Source organism: Phalacrocorax carbo, chromosome 14 (genome assembly GCF_963921805.1).
Source record: "Phalacrocorax carbo chromosome 14, bPhaCar2.1, whole genome shotgun sequence".
Classification (NCBI taxonomy): Eukaryota; Metazoa; Chordata; class Aves; order Suliformes; family Phalacrocoracidae; genus Phalacrocorax; species Phalacrocorax carbo.
Genome location: NC_087526.1, coordinates 16,050,771 through 16,073,573, shown reverse-complemented (window position 1 = coordinate 16,073,573; position 22,803 = coordinate 16,050,771). Strand labels below are relative to the sequence as shown.

General features: G+C 36.5%; 1 protein-coding gene across 2 annotated transcripts in view; it reads right to left on the bottom strand.

Annotated features, from left to right (window-relative positions):
- Nucleotides 1-297: 297 nt before the first annotated feature.
- Nucleotides 298-22,803, bottom strand: part of ITCH (itchy E3 ubiquitin protein ligase) — a 62,372-nt gene continuing 39,866 nt past the window's right edge. Inside the window, exons 10-24 of one of the 2 annotated variants that reach the window (XM_064465019.1) lie at nucleotides 21,813-21,987; nucleotides 20,769-20,835; nucleotides 19,092-19,176; nucleotides 17,628-17,756; nucleotides 16,869-16,941; nucleotides 15,894-15,965; nucleotides 13,730-13,818; nucleotides 12,922-13,081; nucleotides 12,506-12,639; nucleotides 8,582-8,722; nucleotides 6,688-6,808; nucleotides 5,226-5,330; nucleotides 4,902-4,998; nucleotides 4,441-4,513; nucleotides 298-3,771 (exon numbers count right to left, since the gene is read on the bottom strand). In XM_064465019.1, coding sequence (XP_064321089.1) covers nucleotides 3,672-3,771; nucleotides 4,441-4,513; nucleotides 4,902-4,998; nucleotides 5,226-5,330; nucleotides 6,688-6,808; nucleotides 8,582-8,722; nucleotides 12,506-12,639; nucleotides 12,922-13,081; nucleotides 13,730-13,818; nucleotides 15,894-15,965; nucleotides 16,869-16,941; nucleotides 17,628-17,756; nucleotides 19,092-19,176; nucleotides 20,769-20,835; nucleotides 21,813-21,987 — 1,621 coding nt within the window. In that variant the 3' untranslated portion in view covers nucleotides 298-3,671. Of the gene's footprint in view, nucleotides 3,772-4,440; nucleotides 4,514-4,901; nucleotides 4,999-5,225; nucleotides 5,331-6,687; nucleotides 6,809-7,052; nucleotides 7,379-8,581; nucleotides 8,723-12,505; nucleotides 12,640-12,921; nucleotides 13,082-13,729; nucleotides 13,819-15,893; nucleotides 15,966-16,868; nucleotides 16,942-17,627; nucleotides 17,757-19,091; nucleotides 19,177-20,768; nucleotides 20,836-21,812; nucleotides 21,988-22,803 lie in introns of those variants that run through there. The other variant, XM_064465020.1, reaches the window with a different exon arrangement.

Here is a 22,803-nt window from a genome sequence, read left to right as displayed (position 1 = left end):
CTTGCAGACCAGCAGCCTCACCATCTGGGGCAGCTTCCCAGGACCACAGGCACTAAAAACTGAGGAGTTGTTTTACCTGCCATTTCTAATCAGTCACAAAGGCAGCTGCGTCTGAAATCTCCCAGTGAATTTCCAATGCAATCACCAATGGCAGAAGAGGTCTCAGGAAAGAAACATTTCTGAGTAACTTTGCTAGAAGGGTAACTTCAGACAGCCTAACCCCTCACTCCCAGAAGAGCAGACAGACGATTTATTTTGCACACGGATGCTTCGTAACACAGAAGAAAAAGACGAGGCTACCAGCTCTTTAAGTAGTTTTATAAAAGTATTTGACTTACTGAGATACTGTTACAGTTACCTGAGTATTTGAAATTACAATGCAAGGAAATTTCAACAATGAATTTCAGTACAGTATTTCACAATCCAGTGCTGCTGATCCCAGTTTATATATGAGTCCACTAGAGCACATATACACAAACAGTGATTGTTGAAGAAAATTAAAAGACACCACAGAAAGGGGGCTGGAGATGCCAATATAACAGAGCTGAGATTACAAATCCAGTGCAGCATGTAATTAAAAATGCAAACAACAACAACAAAAAAGCTTTTTTTTACCTTTCTCAGCATAATAAAGCTTTTTTTTAAATGCAAGCAACTGCATTAAACAAAAAACCAAACAACTTCCATACGAGATCACATGAAGAAATGACTCATTTACTGTGCATTTCATGAGTATATTAACATTTCCTGAGCTACCCAGAACAATAAGGCTTCGTTAATTCTTAGATCGGTGACTCAGCATTTAGTTTTCTCCAGTCATTCTCATAAGGCAATATTCTAAATAAAAGCTTTTCTAATACTTGCAAATTAGAATCAATTGACACTTGCATATGAATATACATTTGTAACATACTAAGAATTTATGCAGCTCAGGCTGCTAAATCACTTGCAGTAGTGGGAGACAAATTCATTAGTCTCTGCTGAAAATCCTACTGTAAGCCCAATTCTTAACAACCTGTTATCTGGGATACCAGATGCTGTGGGCTCCTCCACATGCTGTTTCCACCAGGTCCCCATAAAGAACAGAAAAGTGCACCAGTGGCTTATATTAATTCCTTTTTATTTCTACACAACACACCGTAAAAAATTAACAGACTTCTTAACATTCACAATGCTGACAAAGTAAAATGCCTAAGTAATCTTAACCTCTGACTTCAGAAATATTGCCAATTTAACACAGGAAAGTTGCTTTAAATTTTTTTATATTTTGGCCAAATCCAATGTTTCACAGATTAATCATCTTTTCCCCCACCCGAATGAATTCTTTATTTGCAACATTTTAAATTGTATCTGGTGCTTGGGATATCCAGCCCCCTTTCCCCATCCTAATACAGCAGAAAAGACATATAAACATGCCATTTAAATTAAAGAAAGAAAAACTGAATAAGTGGAATCCTGGACTGCAAAAATATATACAAGCATTTACGTTTTTCCTGAACTAAACATTTCAACCATAAAAATATTAAACAGCCATACCCTATAGAACTAGGGCTAAGGCTATTTCAATTATAACTATTCTTTATTTTAAAAATATAGGGCTGAAAGCCTTTTGGGTGATATTTGTACATTAACAATATTTCTAGGTTCCCTACATGAATCATAAAGCATTATGCAGAACACAGACCATTTTTTATAGCTTAATTTCGCATTATCTTGCTTAATTTAATCTCTCTTGTAAATATGTTAGATAACTACATTTCATTGTAAGAATTAATATAAACAGAAAATATTTATAAGGCTTTTTTTCTCCTCATGAGCTGTATACTGTAATATATCCATCCCACCAAATGTTGTGAAGTTGGCAGATTCTCCTAGTAAAACCATGAAGTCAGGTTAGTTCTCATGAAACTGTAAAAGAGGGTCATGTCTATATCATCATCAACTCTTTTCCATGCCTTTCTTAGAATATGCATGACAAAAGAGCTGCTCACTCTGAAGTCTAATCATCCTGCCTTCCAATAAGCATGTATCACTTTGTACGGCCTGAAGAACTCCCGAAGTCAGTCAAAAACTACAGTATCTTGGTGTTTCTTAGGCCTGAATCAGTTTTTCCCTCTTACAGTTTAGGCAGAGGGAGAACAGGAAAGAAATGTTCTTTTCAAGACTGGAAGTTCAGTTTTACAGTTTCCCACCGCCTGATTCAGCTCCGGTATCTAGAAGCCTCATAAAAACAGCTCCAGTCCCAATGCTTTGAGCTGCGGTTATGCTTTAATATATGCTACATGCTAGTTCAAGTGTCATGTCTCTTACTATGGCTAACAGCTCATCTCAGTGAAGTTTGCTTTCCTCCCTTCAGGCAGGGAAGGAGCTGACCATACCCAAAAAGTGCATTCAGTCTAAAGGAGCAATAAAATGCAAAATGTTATTGTAAACCAGAAGACAACTTAATATGAACAGATCCTTGGAAAGGAAGTAAAAGATGTTATTAATCCAATAGGAACTCACTACAAAAGTCACTAGCTATAAGCAGCCTAGGGCGAATTAGCTTAGGAACCTCTCCCAAAAACTTTAGTTTCAGTCTTTATAGAGCTATTTACTGATGCTCCAGATTAAAAAAAAAAAAAAAAATCTCTAATTTGTGTCTTGACTTTCTAATCCTCTCAGCTTTAGCCAGTATCACATATCAGTTCATCAGCAAAAATTTTAAGTATTATCATTTTCTGAATCCAGTTGTTTTGTACCTCTTCCTGAGAGCCCAATAAAGTCTTCAGAGCAAACTGATGGCAACATGTAAGAATAACACTGAGAATAAAGTCCATTAACACTTTTGACAAGAAACATCAGTCTGCAAACAGGAATCTAAATGGAATCAGTGCAATCCCAGGTGGTCTTGTCTTTTGCAAAACAAGTTAAGTACCACAGTGTTAATATTGTTTTAAAAGTTACATGTGTTACACAGAAAAAGATCAGAATTCTGAGGGCACACAGAAATGTTCAAAAAACTTTGGGTGGGTGTCTATTTTGCTGAAATTAGCAGGATTGGGAAAAAACAAAGCAAAGCTATGCCCTGGATTTGTGCCACAGTTTGACATCCCCTTAACAGCAGCTTGAGTCCAGCTGGCACGTGAACAGACTCCAGGCGGGGAAAAAACAGTCTGGCCACGCTTGAGTTAGAAAAAAGAGGTTAAGCAATGAGTTTGCTCACGGTACGCAGAGGATGGTTACAAGCTGGCCCCAGTAACGCTGCTGTAAAGAGGCTTATGATGCTGCTGCAGCACTGCAGCTACCAACGAACTTCCCAGTATACCAGTAGCAAAAAAATGCTACTAAAAAGGAAAGACACAACTATTGTTAAAAATCTGTCAATCATTAAGGACACATTCTAATTAATGAATGGTAAAACAAAGCAGAGCCCAAAGCTGTATTAAACCTCTACTTCGGTCATAACTCGTTTGCAGCTGTATCTGTTTGCTCATTTGATTTCTGAAAGTGCTCAGTAGAAATCCAGAATTAATATGGATAAAACCTCAGGATAACATCCATTTACTTACACATTAGTATTGTTAAATAAATCCAAGTCAAGTCTACTTTACAATGAAGTGTGCAACAAGCAGAAGTAGTGAAGAACGTACATTGTGTTGAGTTCACATTCTTCAAGGTGCAAATTTTAGCTATTCTTGCCCAAATCCTTCTGTTTCTTCAATTGCAAACAACAGCTTTTCCTTCAGCTGCTCATAATTCTTATAGGGTGGAAGATCTAAGCGATTAAAACTGAAAATAAAGAAAAAACTTAAGTACTGAAAAATAATTAAACCATCAAAAAATCTATTATGAATATGGGTAACTAAACTTTTTGCTGTGTAGATGGATACCTGGGATTTACACCCTGTGAAAAGCTAACAACATAAATTTATCTATTTTTGAGAGCAAAAGTTAGAGTTCAAGCACTTGAACAGTGATAGTTTTCTAGAAATGCAGTGTACGTGGTAAGAAGTTTCACTAACTCTTCCTATTTGGCTAACTAGAGTCATCATTCACGTGTGAAATTTTAAATTTGTGTGTTTTTACTAACCACTCACACACCTGAGGAACTGAGCAGGAGCTACCTTTTCTCTAGGGAAGGAGGTGTGTGAATGTGGCTACTTCACTGTCAAGACAGAGTACAAAAGATCAACGCCAAACTCTAGACAGTATTTTTATTACTTTGAAATTTCAGTAATACACAAATCCATGGAATTTATGATGGAATCTACTCCACGCCACAAGAGTTTTTCAGAAGTTCAGCTATTTTTCAACAGCAAAGTTAACTGGTATAAGGTGGTGTTTGCTTTCACACACTCTCAACCATTTAAGTGTAATACCCATTGTCTAAACTCTCCGAGTAGACTGTTGTCAGCAAAACCAGAACAATAGTGATATTCTGATTTGTTACATACTCACCAGGTATGACTTCTAGGTAACCAGTTTTCCTTTCCAACTTTTTCAATACAAAATTTTTGGGGTCCATTGCTCCCTGTAACAAATTCAAATAAAGAAGGCATAGGTCTAGCTACCTTTGTATCAGTAGGTAATACAACTGAAAGGCTTAAACACAAGACAAGATTACCATTTCTCGCACAGAAAAAAACCTTCTTCCTTTCACTATACAACTCTGCCTAGATCAAAGCATGCATGTGGTGAAATGCATAAATTTGAAGTGATTTTGAAACTCAATACAACAGGTATAAACATTACCTCCATCTCTTCTTCCATCATAGCTGAAAGTATATGCAGGATTGCTATTACAAAATGCTATTACAAAATAGCATTCAATACAAAATTCATTTAAAATGTCCATAAACATATAACTTGGTTCTTTTAAAAAAATTATCTAATGCATTAGATGGATTATTAATGCATACCCATGAGGTCAGCAAATCCTCCCACTGGTAATCTGCATGTTCCAGTAACAAACTGCAAGAGTCTCATTCTCTTCTCGTTATCTATTTCTTTCACAAACTGAAAAATAATAATTGAAATAAACATTTAGGTATAGACTTGATATTCAGATTTTCACATCATCATCATCCATAGATGAACAAATTACACGACTGTCAAACAGCTGGATTAGCAGTAACAGTTTAACTTGACACACTACAGCTCTGTTCAATAATTCTGACTATCGTTTACTAAGCTGTAGCTGTGCTCTGTAACTTCTGTTGGTCTGAGAATAAGAGTCTACAAACCTGCCAGAACCATACTATCTGTCTGCTGGTCCTGGTATAGTGCCGGTAGATGGCATGCCTCTGCCAGTCATTCAGATCAATTTCTTGCATTCCACATAGAAGCACCTTTAAGGAGAAAAAGGGAAATAAACATGTGAGTATAAGAAAAATAAAATAAAAATTATTTGCTGCATAGATATTAGTGTTAGCTATGGAAACTCTCTCCACAGAAGTCTCTCTGAGGCAGGTGGCCATTATTAATGCCGAGCTTTGTGATGATGTGGAGGCAGCATGAGGATTAAAGCTTAAGTGCCAAATGATTCATAGCTTTTCTCCTTCAGATTTTAGTCAAATTCCACAATGGATCAATTTGCATATTCCCAGGTGGTTTGCATATCTTGTTTAAACTGCATGGTTTTGTTCTGAAGGTTAATCTTAGTAAATTAGGTTTATTGTTTCAGTGTAAGATAAGGGATGAGACAATTCTCTGTTACTCTGCTTATGCCTTGATTCCAAGGGCATGGGTTCTGTTTGAGCAAGTAAACAATTTCTGGTTTTGTTGTCTGGTTTATTTTTTGCAGTTCTGCTAAGCACTAGACACTGCAGGGAGTTTGTGCTGTGGTAGTCATCTCTGAAATTCATTTGCTCAGGAGGTGCCACCAAGCACCCAACTGAAGTAAACACGCTGCTCAGAGGTGGGGCAGTCACCATCCCGGGAGGTGTTCAAACAATGTGTAAGCATGGCACTTCAGGACATGGTTTAGGAGCCACGGTGGTGTTGGGTTGACGGTTGGACTTGATGATCCTAGAGGTCTTTTCCAACCTTAATGATTCTATTCTATGATTCTACAGCTTCCCACATCACCAAATAGAACATCAGCTGCACCCATGCTTAGAAGCATCTGCAATGACAGTATATTTAAACTTTATCCAAGACTTCTACAACGAAGAATGATGACTGCTCATGAAGTGAGAAAGCATCTTTGTCATGAAAAATGGAATAATTGCTTGCATTTCGACATTCAAGCCAGGAACAGTTAATCATTCTCCACTATGAACAGGATGCTTTGGTTTTGCGATTTTATCTTTTTTAATTAAACAGATGCTTCAGAAAGTGTAATTTTGAGAGATTAAAACCATCTAGAACCTGGTCTAAATGTGATCATCCATTACATCTCTGGTTTCATCTCCCTTCCTCTCAAGTTACTCATTCTCTGAACACAGGCAAATCAAATTGCTGAGGATTACCAAAGCAACTTGACAAGAAATTTCTACTGGCAGAATCCTAGTCTGTAAATTGGCTGCAAAGAGGAAAGTGCAGGGGAACACACTAATCAAATACTACTCCATAAAGTTTCCCTCATATGCTGTATGAAACAGAGCTGTCAGCCTTAGTGAGTTCTGCTCTCCAGACGTAATGCCTGGAGTTTAAGTATTTTATGTGTAACAACCTGGATCTAGCAATACCTAAACAATCCTTTACCTCCAGTTCCTTAGCATCAAAATACTGCAAATACTGTTGTGGCAGAATTTCATTGAAGCCTTCAAAGAAAGCCTGCGTCTGCTCCTCAACACCTCGGGAAAGCCTCCATTCTGCTACTAGCCTGTAAAAGACGACACAGAAAGATAATTTAAATGGCCTGTGCTAACCCAAGTCCACATCTTTTGTTAGCCCATTTTGAGATGAACTGTAAGCTAAGTTTAAAAAAAAAGTATGGAAAGTCTGGAAAGTTCTGGGGATAGAGCATTGTATAATTTTATCAGTAACCTTTACTCTGTGCAAACGATTTTGTTTTTACTTTGAGTTAAAACCCTACGTTTCCAACCATTCTGCTACAAAAAAGTATTTTAGACTCAAAGAGGAGGCATCATCTATTCACTGATTATATTAATGAGAGCACAGCAGTCCCTAGGTATTTGAAGAAAGAAGAAAACGCAGAGCTATATTTGTCTAATATTCTCCCCAGAAATCTCAGTCATTATCCATGAAAAGGTAAAAACTAGGTCAAGTTGTACTGGTGAAGATAAGTAGGACTGCTAGCTTACCAAGAAACGACTATGTCCATTTGGAAAGTTCCATATTTGTTTCTGTTAATCATGAAACTTTGCTCTGTGGCAGAAACTCCACTCTCCATTAATAAAAGGGTGAAAAGCAGGCAGGAGACCCGAAGAACCTGAACCCAGGGAGAAGCAGATATTATGCTGAATTCATGCCTAACCTGTCAGGAGAACTGGAGTCTAAAGGAGAGATGGCTATTTTCTGACTTCAAACCTAGAAACTTTGGGGACTTAGAGCAGGACTCAGAGGAAGCCAAAGAATATGAGTGAAACTGGAATCTGAGCTCTCCCTGGGTTCCTAGAAACTAGAAGAGAATGGTTTTCTGCAGAATCTCCCTATTTTCAACCCCAATATTAATACTTTGCAAAACTGAAAAATGCCAGTATGTTTCTTCTGCAAATACTATCTTTTCTGTGAATCACTGTCTTCAGACAACTCATGCGATGAAAACAAAACCCACTCTTTTCTCCCTCACCCCCTCCCGTGAAAGAAGCCTTCACTGAATGCATCATAAAAGAGGGGAATTCTACTGTGACTGAATTTATTTTTTTGCCTGCAACGTGTGACTTTTTTGTTTGCAAGCACATCCTCCAAGCTTATATGTTGAATTTCACACCTTAAAGCAGAGCTGCTGTACTGCTGCACGTTGAGGAAGAAGAGGAAGCAGGTTACTGCTCACTTTTTTTATTCTTTCATCACTCTTAGGCTACTTCCCCCTACTGCTTTAAAAGATCCTGGTACTGCAAACATAATCCCTTCATTTATGACAATACAACCTATGACATTATTCATAACACTGTCCTGTTAAAATTGCCAAGACCTAATTATACTATAAGACCAGTTCAGATAAAACTAGTAGCAATCCCAAGAATCTTTAAAAAATAAGAATCATCACAAAAGCATCCAAAAGTGTTCTTAAGTTTAAAAAAGGCCCAAAGATAAATGGCTGGGTAGAATATCAGCAGGCTATGAAGCAATATAATTCCAAAAATAAACACATGCCACTATTTCATGAAATACCTGACATTCACATTTGCTGTCATGATGTTCTGCTAAATTAAGTATCTCCAGGAAAAAAAAAGCAGACCTTTTACTAACTGTACTCTTTGGGAAAAGTGGATTTTAAAAACTTAATTCCATCAAAATATTCTTCTTTCAGATAGGATATCCGAACAGTTACCACTCGTTGCCAACATCGGCATTACTCAGAGACAGAATTTCAACAATGCTTCAGATTACGTAGGTTGACAATTCTTGCTAGAACTAAAGAAGAAAATGACGGAGGTAAGAGTATTTTAAAATCTTCATTTATTCTTACCTAATGTATTCTTCTTTGTTTTCTTCTGTGACCAGAATGTTGCTACCATTTGGCTTTAAGTCATGGCTTTTGATTTCACCTAGAATTTCTTTATCAACTGAGAAAAACATTTCCAAGCCACATTCTTCAATATCATTCTCTCTGTAAAGAAAAAAAAATAATTTCAAATAACGGTGTCAAGACCTTGTACTCAGTAGAGGAGATGGGTACGAAGAACCTTAAGAAAAAAAGGTTTGGAGCTAAGTAATCAAGATAAGGAAATGCTCCCTACACAATAATTATGGTTTTGCAAGTACTGAGTAATTTTACCAATGCACATACATAAATTGTACTCCTGATCAGAGATTTTTGAGCAGTAGAACCCTTAAATTTACCAATCACAAGGCTGAGAAACTACCTGCTGGCTATGATCTGCAGAATGTTTATGGAATATGGAAACTTCTCAAATAATGACATTTTTGCATATTTCACTGCAAGATTGCTTCTTTTAACAGGTAGCATAAGGACTGTGTTAAAATGTAGTCATCACTTTGTCAGATAACAGCAGGTAAGAAGCAACTACAAAATTCTTTGCATGCTTAATGAATTATCTTCAACTCCAGCATATTTGTGGGACTATCTTGTAAGCATATACTAAAATGTCCCAAGCTCCTAAGTTAACAAAGTACAAATGCTCCTGCTAAAGAGGAATTCTCTCAGAAATTTTAACATGGGAAAGAATCTCTAGCCAGCAAACATTGCTCAGACAAACTCTATTCTCTTTATAGGCATTAATAGCCAGAGGAATAACAGGTACAACACTAATTTATATGTTGATACGTGCTTCTGTAAAGTGAAGAATCACCTGCAAACACAGACCATTTTCCCCCCCAAAAAAGGTCAAAATCAAGATTTGTCCTGAACTGTAACACAGAAATGTCAGTCTTGAAAACACTGCTGTGGCTTATCTAGCACCGTGATGCAACAGTGCTTCTGAACTTGATCTTTCCAATATGTGCTATTGCATGAAATCTCAGATGAGAACGGAAGGCTTCAGGTGGCTGGATGGTGAAACAGAATCACTCCTTCCTTTCAAAATGAAAGATACTTGCTGTAGCTCAGTTTGAGCAGAGACATTTCACCAGATGACCTCTAGAGGTCCCCTTCCAAACTCAATGATTCTGTGAAATTTTCAAAAATGACAAAAATGGCCGCCTGGTAAGAGAAACACTAAGAAATTCAAAACTACTGGAAGCTTCCTGGAAAGTGATGAAAATTGCTGTTTTGGTGGGGAACAAGACTATGTGCAGCCATGACTTTTTTCCCCTACAAATTTGCAGTCATTTCCTTAGAGAATAACTTCATCAGCATTACAGATAAGCAGGCTCACCTATACTAAACTTGAAGTTTGGGTCTCTGTGCACCCGTGCTTAGAGGTCTGAAGGTTCTTCTCCAGAATTTTCATACCCTTAAGTGTTTTTTCCAGGTGGCAACACCTTTCACGGACTCTAACCTAGAATATTTCTTTATCACTACAGAAATTGCTACTGATATTTGGGTCATATTTGCTCTAGAGACAGCCTTCAGAAAAATTCTTGTTACAGCCTTAAGCTTCCTTATTGCTGTCTTCTGTGGTTAAAGAAAAAAAAAGAAAAAAGAAAAAGCCCCCCAAACACTGAGTGCAGATTAATGAGAGCATATGTAGCCAGCACAGCTTAGCCATTTGAAACCCTCATATACAGAGTGAGGTGTAAGAGTTGTTCTTGACAGCAATTTCTGAGTTTTCTAGTTCCTTGCTACAGATGCAGGCTTCTCCTGTCTTTGACAAAATCTTTCATCAGGGACTGCTGGTACCCAGTCTTGAGAGTTTCACACCAACAGTCCACTGGGTGGTATCTGGCAACACTGTATACTTTGAATTAGAATGCGGGGGGAAGTAGTCTGCCACGACTATGAAAGGTCACAATTTATTGCCATAGACAAGTAACCTAATACTGACATCCAGAAGGCTCCCTGCTCTGTTTTAGATCATTATCCATTACATATGCACCAAAAGAACGGCATATAGAATAGATGTAACACACTCAAGCAGCACTGGAACACCTTGCGATTACTGGATGTTATAAAGAAAACCCGTTGCTTGGAAATGTGGAAAGCGGCCAGCTTGTGCTTCACACACAGAAACACAAATATCCAACTACGTCTACAGAGAATGGCTTAAAGTAACACGCTTTTAGTCCAGGCTTTCCACAAAATATTAACAGATTGATACTGTTCGTAAGGTAAATGTTGTTATATGTGCAACAGATTACAATTTAGTCAGCAGATCGTTCACCAGTAATAGCTTCCCCCATGATTTAATGCAAATTTCTTCCCTCTAAGTTGAATTTTTCAGTATCATATTTGCTTCACCTCTAAAATTCAGTCACAAGATGACAAAAAAGTGCCCTTTTTAAAAAAATTACATTTTCTGACTACAAAACAGATAACAGGATTCCTTAATTACAGAAGTCAGGACTTACAGCTTTGAGACCTTTTCTTCCCTTTCAGGGATCAGTTTCATGGCACCTTTACTCAAATAGTAACTATTTTAAGTTTTCCTAACGGAATTTTAACTCCCTACACCTTTTAGCAGCACGTACATTGAGTACGGAACATACTACTCTTCAAAAACCAAGTCAAAAGTCCTATCTCAATTTGTAAATATCTCGTAAAGCTGCCTTCCCCCTCCTCGTTATTCAAGATAATGCTTCCAAGAGTCACCACTACAGCAGACGACAGGCTTGTCTTTTATATTTATTGCTGCATTTTAAAAACCAATCCATACCCACACCTTTTATGAATTTCTCAAAGCATTTTTAAAAATCATACAAAACCAGAATAGTTTTAAGTAAAATGTTTTCTGTCTCTAGTCACATAAAAAGACTAATTTTTCTGCTAAATTGTTTTACTATAGCGGAAGCAAAAAAAAAAACTGAATTGGTCTTTTTTTCTTTCCTTTCTATTTGTTTCATTTTTTTAAACTGTTGGGAAAAGAAAATCACCTGTGTTACTGAAACAAATGGCACACATCAACCATGGGCTACAGCATCCTGGAGTCCTGCTATTATAAAATAAGTACAGTATTAAAATGCTTTAGATCTAAGGGAGGTTTTAAAATTATTTCTTAAAATATTTTTAATGCATAATTCCAAAATAATTATTGTCTACTAACTCCAGATCCGTTTTTCTTGCTGCTCCTGGGAGAGGAATCTGCAACAGAGTGGAGGAGGAAGACTCAAAAAGGGGCTGAATGTAGAACAGACAGATGACTGACAATGCGTACATGGAAAGCTATACGTAGGAATGGTCTTGAATCATTCAGTTTGGAGCCAAAACCCAAGGACAGCCAGAAAAATACATGAGAATTAACTTATTTCAAACATTAAAACTTCAATATTAACCTTTAAGTCAAATTTAGGTATGACTAACAGAAGAATTATGTGGTAGTAAATAGTAAACTACATTTGTTAACTTTATTTTATTGTAGCACTAAACTTTTTATGTTTTCTAACTAAACCAGGTACTAGAGAGAGAAACATTGAGTGGATTTCTGCTGATTTCTTTTAATCAGTTATCTGAAAAGTTTCAGTGGAATTTACTCAAGCCATTTTGTTTGGAACAGTGTTCAAGACTCCCACATCTGTATAATGCCTAGCTAAAAAATAGCAAAAATGGAATGCAAGACGCTGTGCAGAACATTCAAAGAACCCGAAAGGCTTCTGCATTATCAAATTGTTATTTCTGTATCTAAAATTCCAGTAAAAATACCAGTACTGCTCGGCAATTGATACAGTATACTGTCCAGTGGGATTTTTAGAAGTAAAGTTACACCTTCTTCCTGGCATTAGTGAAAATAAACAACATTGTATTGTTATTTCAAGAACAAAATCAAGTCAAACTCACTTTACCCAGATGAGAGAGTTGTAAAACTCTGGGTCAACAGATTCTAAATCCTTGAGTCCTACTGGCTTGTTTAGGATACGTTTATAGAACGGCAGAGAGAAACCAGTGTCAATGAATTTCCCATGGAACAAAGCCTGAAGAACATGAAAACAGACAAAACAATGCAAAGGATGACTGAATATTTAATATAACATTCTGTACTCTATACCAATGAAATCTGACAGCCAAAGAATTAGAACAACCTAGACTATCATGGCTGCTAATAACCTGAATTAACTTATACCAACATTAGTTAAATCCAAACACCTGATAATAATTTCAACTCAGAAATCAATTGTTTAATTATCTCCCTGATGGTACAATATTAATTTATAGGAAAATTACATGAGAGAACCTCTTTCTACTTTTGAACTTACCATGGCAATGAATCTTCCAATAAATCTGAAGTATTTCAGGTGGTCTGGATTAATATAAGAGGCTGGGTTTATCTGTAAGCAGTAGTTATCTTTCCCTGCATATTCAAACAGGCAATACATTGGGTTCAAAACTTCATGTGACAATAGAAAGAACCATTCCCTGAAATCACACAAACAATAAAAACACATTTCAAAATAAGTTAAATTAGAAATTACCTTAGCTAATTCATGTTGACTTAGGAACCTGTTGGCACATAGGCAGTAAATCTGACTACTTTACCAACTAGACCAAACTGAAACCAAATTTAAATGAACACAACTTACAAATTAATATGCAAAGTTAGTGACATACAACTGTCAGTGGTTTGGATAAAAAAACCACCCTTATCTAAATGCATAGATTAGAAGTCTACAACTGGTTTAAACTTCAGGGCTTTAGGGAGTGCTAATAAATACATGCACTTCTCGGTTACATTCCAGTACTTTTGACTTGAAAGTAGATTTCTATTTCCTCTTTCAGTAAACCTCTATTTTGATATTAACAGCTGTGCCAAAGGCTTACTGTAGTTCAATAAACTGCATATCTTCAATCAATAAGATTATTAAAGTAATGTCTAATCTAAACTTTATACAGTTTTAAGACATGCATATATCTTAAGGAAATGTCTTCCTCAGATATGCCAAGGAAAGATAGGTATAAACTTCACTAACATTTTGAAAGACTGCAGTTTAAGTACCTACTCTGGGGAAGACTTCACACCAACAACTTGCAGAAAAAGATATTATTTGCCATTTCAGTGTAGTTTACCTTGCAACACCTCCATAATCTAAGCCTTCTTCACCAGGGAAGATAACCCATAAGCGTCTCCGTAGATCCTGAGGGCTGAAGCTCATTATCTTAGTAAAAGAAAAACAATTCTTTTTAAGAAAACAGCTATAAGCACTGGCTAGACGCACTATGATTTGCTATCAAGCAATATAGCATTTCAGATCATATTCAGACCATAAAATGACTATGAGTACACAAAGTACCTGCTTATGGAATGTTCATGGAATCTGAAGCATTAGTGCAAACCTATTTCTATAGATTAAAAAGTAAAAGAAAAGTAAAGAAGAGAAAGAAGTAATAATTGTGAAATTAAAGACTCAGGATACTTAGGCCAGCAGCCTGTCTGTAAGCATATGACAGAAATCCAGCCAATAAATAACGGGCCCAAAGTGAGTAAATTCAGTATCTGTTAAATACTGTACTGAACAGTATCCCAGTTACAAGTAATGAAGTGACATGATCAAGGACTCACAGAAATAAATTAGAAACAAAACAATAATAAACATACATAAGATATTTTTTCATTTTACAGCTTCATCTCTTAAAGACTATAATAAAAATCTAGCTGGTTTGCTTTCTTTTTAAAGTTAGGAAGATCATAGATGCTAAGGGACTTTACTAATGCTGGTTTTAATACAATAACCAAATTTGTGATTACGCTGGTTTGGTCAGTTGTCGGAGGATTGCATAAAGAAATTTCACATAACACTTCTGTGTGTCCAGAACCTCACATTTTTGTTTGCAATGAGAGGCACTGAATTTGGGTCAAGATTTGCATTTTAAAATCTCTTCTAGATATCTGTAGTAATCACACACACACAAAAATGTATAACCGCAACAGAGAGATCTGCAGAAGATTAATGACTAACCAGTATAAAAAATTAACCCAGGTCTTTGCTATTATGTCATCTAAATTATTGATAAGGCACCCTGTATTCCTAAGGAAACTAGGTTTGCTGCTGTTTACATAATTACATAATCCATCTTGTGATTCCTTCCAGTACAGTGTGATTTTATTACCTCTACAGTTACTGTACAAGGACCAAGTGCAATTTTAGAAAATAGGTTGGAGCTAACTTTCAGTTACAGCATTTGTTTGTCCCCTTTTAATCCCTTTTATTTGAAGACATCGCTGTTCCAAAAGAAAAGACTAGCCAACTGCACTATTTGTTGTTTCCGCTAAGACAGCTTACAGTAATTTGAACAAGAAAACTTAATCCTTATTTAAGAATATATTTGTCTCAAAACATACTAATTTGGTTTGTTCAACTTTTCTGGCTTGACACATCTGTGAAGTGTCAAGAAATGACAGGATTTGATTCTTCCACACAAAATTATTAGGAAGAAAAAAGTTGAGCTAGAGACGAAGGAAGCTAAAAGTTCCCACCGGCTTAAATAAGGTGTGCATTTTCTTAAGTTACTTTTAAGTCAGAAAAATACAGAAGTGGACGAGTATCTGCCAAGAGGAACTGTTCCGTGCACTTCCAAGCCTGTTTCTGTGTATCTTACTGGACTGGCAAAGAGCTGCTTTTGGCTTCAGTTTAACAAGGAATGGGAATGATTTATTGGCACAGTGAACATTCAAAAAGTAAACGTAAAATTAAAAAGCACTTGAAAATATTGTATAGGAACAAATTTTAACCATGGTTTAGGTCTATAGACATTAACAAGAATTTTTCTACTAATAATCTAAATAGAATTAATTTTTTTAACCATTTCATTACTCATTTAAATATCCATGACACTGAGACTAAGATCAACTTAATGCATTTTGGTACATAGCCCATGCTTATATAACAGTTAGGGAAAATGTGCCAAACGAACACAAGCACAACATGAAAACTTCTTGAGAATGGGGAACTGCTCTGCCACAGCACCCCCTTCAAAATGAACTCAGATTTTAAAGAACTGAGAAAAGATGAAAAAGTAATTTAAAAAATCACCTTCTTTGTCAGATGAATCAGTCTTTAGAGCCAAAACTCCTCATTTTAGCATGATCTTTTAATATATGAATGCATCCTATTAAACTAGTATTTGTTAGTCTCACTTAACATTAGCAAGATGTCAAAGGATCAAGAATGACATGTGACAATAAATTTATTCAACTTTTCATGCCCACTACTAACATGTTTTGATACAATACCTGTTGAAATGAGTCCTCAAATAATGTTTTCCTGCTCACTGTAATCTTTATGTGTTGTGGCATTGCCAGTTGCTGAAATGAAATTTTTTAGAGGTGAAGTGTACAACCACGTAAAGTTTCTAATACTGAGTTTGGACTGTTATTTGTGGTATATACTGTTTTAAGAGGTATAGTTGAATTTCACTAATCCATATAAAACACAGTAATCAAGATATTTGAATTGTAATTTACTCCAACAACAAATTGCTTCCAATATTGGTATCTACAGTGATGGATATATGCCTTTACATCCTGCTCAGAACAGGTTCAAATACTGTACTGTTACATGACTTTGAAAAACATGAAGATCAAGAACATATTTTAAGTCAGCAAGGCTTTCTAACCCAGAATTTAATAAAAATTAGAAAATTTAGGTTATTCTGCTTAAAATTCCAAGTGAAAAATTAGGCTAGTCTCTCTGCTATTTTTCAAAGGATAATTCATTGACTTTTGAAAACTGGAACATTTAAACCTGAGACTTTTTCCTAAACACCAAAGTTACTTAATCTTTTGATATACATAGAGGACCAAGACTGACCCACTGGAATTTGATACTGTGTTAGAGCACGCTAACGTGCAACATACTATATTTTTCAATGTTTAGACATGCATGTGCTGTGTCAAAAGCCCTGCATTTTCTTCCAGAAGTATCTGTGCAGAAACTAGAATTTGATTAACTATAAAAATACTGTGCCTCCATATATTCCCTTATTAACAGCAGAAAAAACACTATTCTGAAACCCACCACTTAAAAAAATGTAGCTAAATTAACGTTTGCCTTCATTCTAGAAAGTTTTAAAGCCATAGCTTCCCTAGCTTTAAAGTTTACATGAGTAATTTGATTGCCTTTATTTGCAAGGCAGTGAAAAGTTCATTTAAAGCATGTATTCAAAAACCAAAAATGCAAACAAATAATCCCAAGAAGTGAATCCATACCTGACACCAGAATCTGAAATAATGGACCTTTGCCTTGAAATCACGTACATAAGCTATCTGAGGTCCATTGTCTCTGGAACCAAAAGGAGTAAAAAAAATTAATTTCAAAAGTGTTTTTGTAATTTCAGTAAAAGTCTGCAGATGTATTATTTATATAGTTGTATGGTTTAGTTGGCTGTCTAGTTGGAAGACTCATTCATATTTTTTGATTTTGGGGTATAATTTTCATGTTTTTAAACTAAAAAGATCTTCCATTGTAAATTGTGAAGTACATAGACTGTACTTTTTAAACAGTATCTCATTATTAACTGTAGAAAAGATTCTAACAATAAGAATGAGATGACATTCAGTTAATTTAAGATGGGAGTTAGAATGGAGTTAAACCAGAATAAACATAGAATGGAGTTAAACCAGATTTTGCTTCCTAAAAATCAAATAAAGAAAAGGTTGAGTGTACTTCCAAAAAGACAGACTAGTAACTGGAAGGAAGGGATCTGGTCATCAACAGTACTGATGAAGCTCCTCCATTACCCTCAAATTTTATATCCTACTTGGCAAAAAGCATTGCCAAGTGTTCAAAACACCGTCTTCTTCAGGGACAGTTATCAGTGGCTTAAAAAAAACCCAGAATATTAAGAAGTATTAAAACATGTAAAGCCTTCTGCATTAAAAAAATGTACAAAGGGGAAAAAAACTTTCAAAAATTATGTGTGCTAAACTTCACTTTTGAAAACTTAGTATAATGTTAAAAACACTTACAGAGCAGACTTGCCCGTGCGGGGATCTATATATGTAGTGGTTCTTCTGTTGTGATCCACAAAATATGGAATACCATCCACAGTGAACCGCATTTCCCAGCCCTCTGGTAAGGGTTTCTCATTCAGTTGACTACAGATACAAGAAAGTATATGGTAACTGATCAACTTCATACATTAAGTCAATTGAACAATACCTGAGACAACAAAATTTTGGCAGATCTAGAAAAACTACGGAATGAGGAACTTTCCATTCAATATTTATTTTGCCTTTTTTTCTTTTTAAATTTTCATGTCAGCTCTCAATTAGACAAAAATGACTGTTTAAATAAAAATTGGCTCATTCGGTTGCACTACCTGGAATAAGAGCAAATAGAAACTTAAGGGAAAAATGTAAGCAAGGTTTATCAATGTTTCCCCCACTTAAGAGAATTTTATCTTCTAACTATTAGGTTTTTATTTGAAAACTAACATAATTTTAGTAAGTAGCTTTTGATACCTCAAGTATAATCACAGTAAGCAAAACCCGAAGAATTTCAGAATGACAAAGAAAATACAAATACTGATCTTGCACAATTTTTTGACAACTTACAACTCAATATATTTGGAAGACCTGAGAAGTATCACTCCAAAGTGCTCCCAGAGTGACTTCCCTCCACAGAACTACATTGTAGGACCACATTTCTAACTGTGAAGCCAGCACATTTGGTTGTATTAAGAGTAATAATGTTCTCGACGGTCAGCTGCTGCAGGCACGACTGGGATGGAAAAGTTGTCATCTCTGGCTACAGCTGTTACCCCTCGACACACACTACTATTCCACTCCACTCCCTCTTACTCCTCTACAGAGGACAGACAAGGTTGCTTCACCAAATGGAAAAGGAGGAGCTGGGACTGAACACCCTTCACCCTCAATTTCCTGCCTACATTCCCTGCCTCAAAGAGTCAGAGTGAACAGAGCCCAAAGTAAGGAGTACTCAATTACTTTTCGTAATCTCTCTCCAGTTCTTTCTGCCTGTCTCTTTTTTCTTTTTCTCTAAAAAGGTTTGAGGAGGGGTGCTGCAGTTTTTCCAAGTTTGTCTTCTGTTTCTTAGCTATTGACTGTCTAGGAAATAGTCAAATTCTTGTTCAAGATCCTCTGCACTATCCCATCACCACACGAAAGAAATCCCCACTCCTCCAATGATGCAAATGTTTAGACATGCGTGTCTGATTTATAAAGAGTAGGAGCTGTTCTGGGGAATGAACTTATTGCCATTGACCAAGACTTTCCTGGTTATTGTACTATGATTAAGTAATATTTTGACAGTTTCCATTTTGACTAGTACCTTTTAATATTTTAACAGGCTCTCTGAAGTTTGTGTAGGAGTCCAGGTTTCAGCTGTGGCCAGCATTTCCTAGCTCTTAGTCTCACCACTGTGTTACATTTTCATTCCAGACTTACATGAAGCTACAACTGATTTCTTACCCCTGACTCCTGGGATCTTCCCACTGAGTGATTCGCGTGTTGTGATTGACAAAATACACTCTGCCATTGCTATCAGTTCTCTTTTCTGAAAAGATGTGAAAGGAAAAAATTTCAGTACCTGCTCGAAGTATTGCTGAGACTACATCAAATTAAATAAGTAAATGAAATGAACACACCCTGCCACAGCCTCTACTGTCTTCACATTCCTCGACTCAACATCTTTTCACTTTCATTGATGTTATTCCTTAATAGGCCATTCACAGACAGGAGCCTGTATTAATACTACTGACAGCTAACAGCCATACAAAACTGCACCATCACCTATCCTCAGTGACAAGCTGCACTTAGTCTTCATTGGTAAGTTCTTTGTATCTCGATTCTTACTCTGAAAAGTTCAGTTATGTCTACCTGCACTGCTTATACCAACAATCCTGACCCAAAGCACTGTAACAATATAAACATTGGCATGAGAGGAGCAGCTCATCACAGGAGATTTACCTTCACTAGATCTACTTGCCTGGTGCCTGCACTTTTAAAAAGTTCTTTGAGTATTTTTGCAAGTTAAAAATTTATATGGATTAAAATATTGATGAAACCAAAATTTCCATCTTAAGATCCTTTACTATGCTATTTATTTTTCAATTGTAGGAAAAAATTAATTGGAAGAAAACAAAAATGTAAGCTGTTTTCTCCACAGGAAATTCCAGCTGCTCCAATTATTGTTTCGTACCTTATAAGCAACATAGACAGTAAACATGAAACGGGTAACAGATGTATACACAAGTATCAAGAAAGTACAAGGGCTTCATATTCAAATTATTAACAGGGAATAAAAAATTATCAATGCAGTTTCCCAGAAAATACATTTATATTTTCTCTCAGATAGCATAGTGTATGCCCCTGACTGAACAAAGCTTATGATAAGTGCCCCGGCCTGGTCTTCTGTAGCATTCTGCAGCTCTTTACACCTGCCTGCTGGTGGGAGGGAGTGAATGAATTCCTTGTTTTGCTGTGCTTGTGCACGCGGCTTTTGCTTTCCCTATTAAACTGTCTTTGTCTCAACCATGAGTTTTTCTCACTTTTACTCCTGCGATTCTCTCCCCAGTCCCACCAGGGGGTAGTGAGCAAGCAGCTGTGCGGGGCTGACTTGCCACTGGGGTTAAACCTACACCCCCACCCCCACTCCCTTATATCAACTGTAAATTGTTAATCCTGTAAAGCACAAAACCAGATTTATTCCAGGGAGAGGGGCAAGTCAAGAAGCGGCTATTTGTCGTTAAAAAAACATTTTCAGACCAACAAAACTCTCCAAGAATTGGCTTGGAGAGGGAATTTGGCAGTCTGATTTCAAAGCGATACGGAGTGTGATTTGGCAGGAACAGGATGGTGAGTGGAAATCCTGCCTAATGAAAGTGGTAAAAAAAGGATGACAGAGTGAAAGAAGTAAGGAGGAGTAAACCAGAATGTTTTATAGTTCCTAATCTACTTTGAAATTGCACATCCTTGTCAGGACTCTGTTTTAACAAAACATTTGATTAGATTTAGTTTTAAAAGATTTTTTTAAATCCAGATTTTAATTTTAAAAAACTAGCCTAGAACAGCTGACAAAATGATTTGGCAGAAGTATGCTTTAATGTTTAATGACATTGCATTACAAAACACTCAAGTCAGTCTTACCCCATCCATGTGGCAGAGGGCCAAGAGGATCAAACTCTTTGTTCTGTGTGGATGAAAAGTCCTGGTTCTGCAAGTCACACAAACAAATGGTGCATTAACGACTCGTCATTTCTTTCCAGATGTTCTACCATAGCCATCATGAATTATTGAAATAAATGCATTTTTGTTAATGTTACATATAAGCAAAGATGCAAAAAAATTTTTCTCTGCGGAGAAGGTCTGTTTTACAGACCTTGGCATGCTTAATTAAATACAGTGCCAAGAAAATAATTATTCTTTGTTTAGTGCCCCTGCCTACGCAGAAGGGAAATTAGTACAGCAGCACCCAAAACAATCGGAAAGCAAACCACGTCGTTCCTGCATCCAGTACAGTTGTCCCTACCACCATTTATGAGGTCCATTTTTATTCTCTGCACATACAGCAAAATTAGAACCTACACCAATCTTGATAAACTCGTAGCAGGAGTTGGAGTTATCTGAAGTCTCCTATTCACCAGAGGTAAACAATAGATTTAAAATTCTGGAAGAATTACTTTCAATTTCCCTGCTTTCATAATATTCCTTGTGCATATTTCATTTTACGCAAAGCAGAAATATAGGTCACGTGAGCTTGCTTACCTCCCAGGTCTTCGGCCAAACCAATACAAGACACAATACAAACAGACCAGCTTACTACCAAACTGTGATTTGTTTTGAACCCATGGCTTTTATCAATATTGTACATTAATGTGGTCAAAGAACACCACCTATATTCAGCTGGCAAATAAAAAACATTACGTGGTATGTGCTACCTGCAGTCATTGCAAGGACATGAAGTAACATTACCAATTATTACTTCCTGCCATGCTACACACAGAATGATACTATATTATCATAAAGAATAAACGAAGTGTGGTATCTTTATGGGGAAGAGTTACACACAAGCATGCCCAAAATACAAATACATTTATACTTTAAATATGCAGAAGAGAGACTAATGGGTTGAAAAGTTGAAGAAAGATACCTCTCTTTCTTAACCTCTATAGTCATCATTACATTCCTTACCCCATATATAAATCTCTGATTAAATTGCTGCATAGCTCCTTGAAGCTGACTGCGCTGAAGCTGCCACTGCTCGTAATTTCGGACAGACTCTAACGTTGGTCTCTGCCACGTCGTTGTTCTAGTGAAGTGGTCAACATAATAAATTCTCCCCATGTTGTCAACTCGTCGCTCCCAGCTTTTAAAAAAATGACAAGCAACAGTTCTCAATAGCAGACAATTTCAAGAAGCACTTTCAGACAAACAGGCAGTGTGTTGGAAGTGGATATAATGCACGGGCTCAGCAGCAGACATTTTTTCTCCTTTTACTCCCCACTAAAATAAGAGCTCAAATTGTTTGAGGAGAATCACTTTTACTTTGTTGCATATTATACCAAGTCAGACTCATTCCATTTACTGTACTTTCAGGAATTTCTGAAATAGTTTAAGAGCGACACAAACGACTGTCAGTACTATACTGTCATTACTGCATTTATCCCACCCAACCCATAAGGCAACAGCCTGCTGCTTTCTCCTAAACAGAGAGCAAAAACCCTGACACTTTGGGCTCTACGATGCAAGATTTCCTCACACACTAATTTGGCAGAAAAGGAAGGCGTGGGCATTGGGTTTTGGTTTGGTTTTCTATTTTGTTTCAGGCTGTGTTTTTTAAATTATTTTCCATGCATATGATATCAGTACTATTTACAGAACTTGAGTGAAAACACTACCATTTTGAATAAGTTTAAGTAATACACTAGCCAACCCTCTCAATGAGTTCAAAATAAATGGAGTATGACAGGTGGGTTCACTTTAAGAGACTGTCTGCCGGTTTCTGTTCTTTAATATGAAGTTCGCTTTACTATCCCATGTTTTTATTTTATAATTCTGTAAAGCGTGTGAACCACTTGAGTACGAATGAAGTGCAACAGAAAAATTCTTATGTTTTTCTTACATGTTTTAAAAAATAAGAAACAGAACAAATGTGAGCACCGCTTCCATGTGGAGACTAATG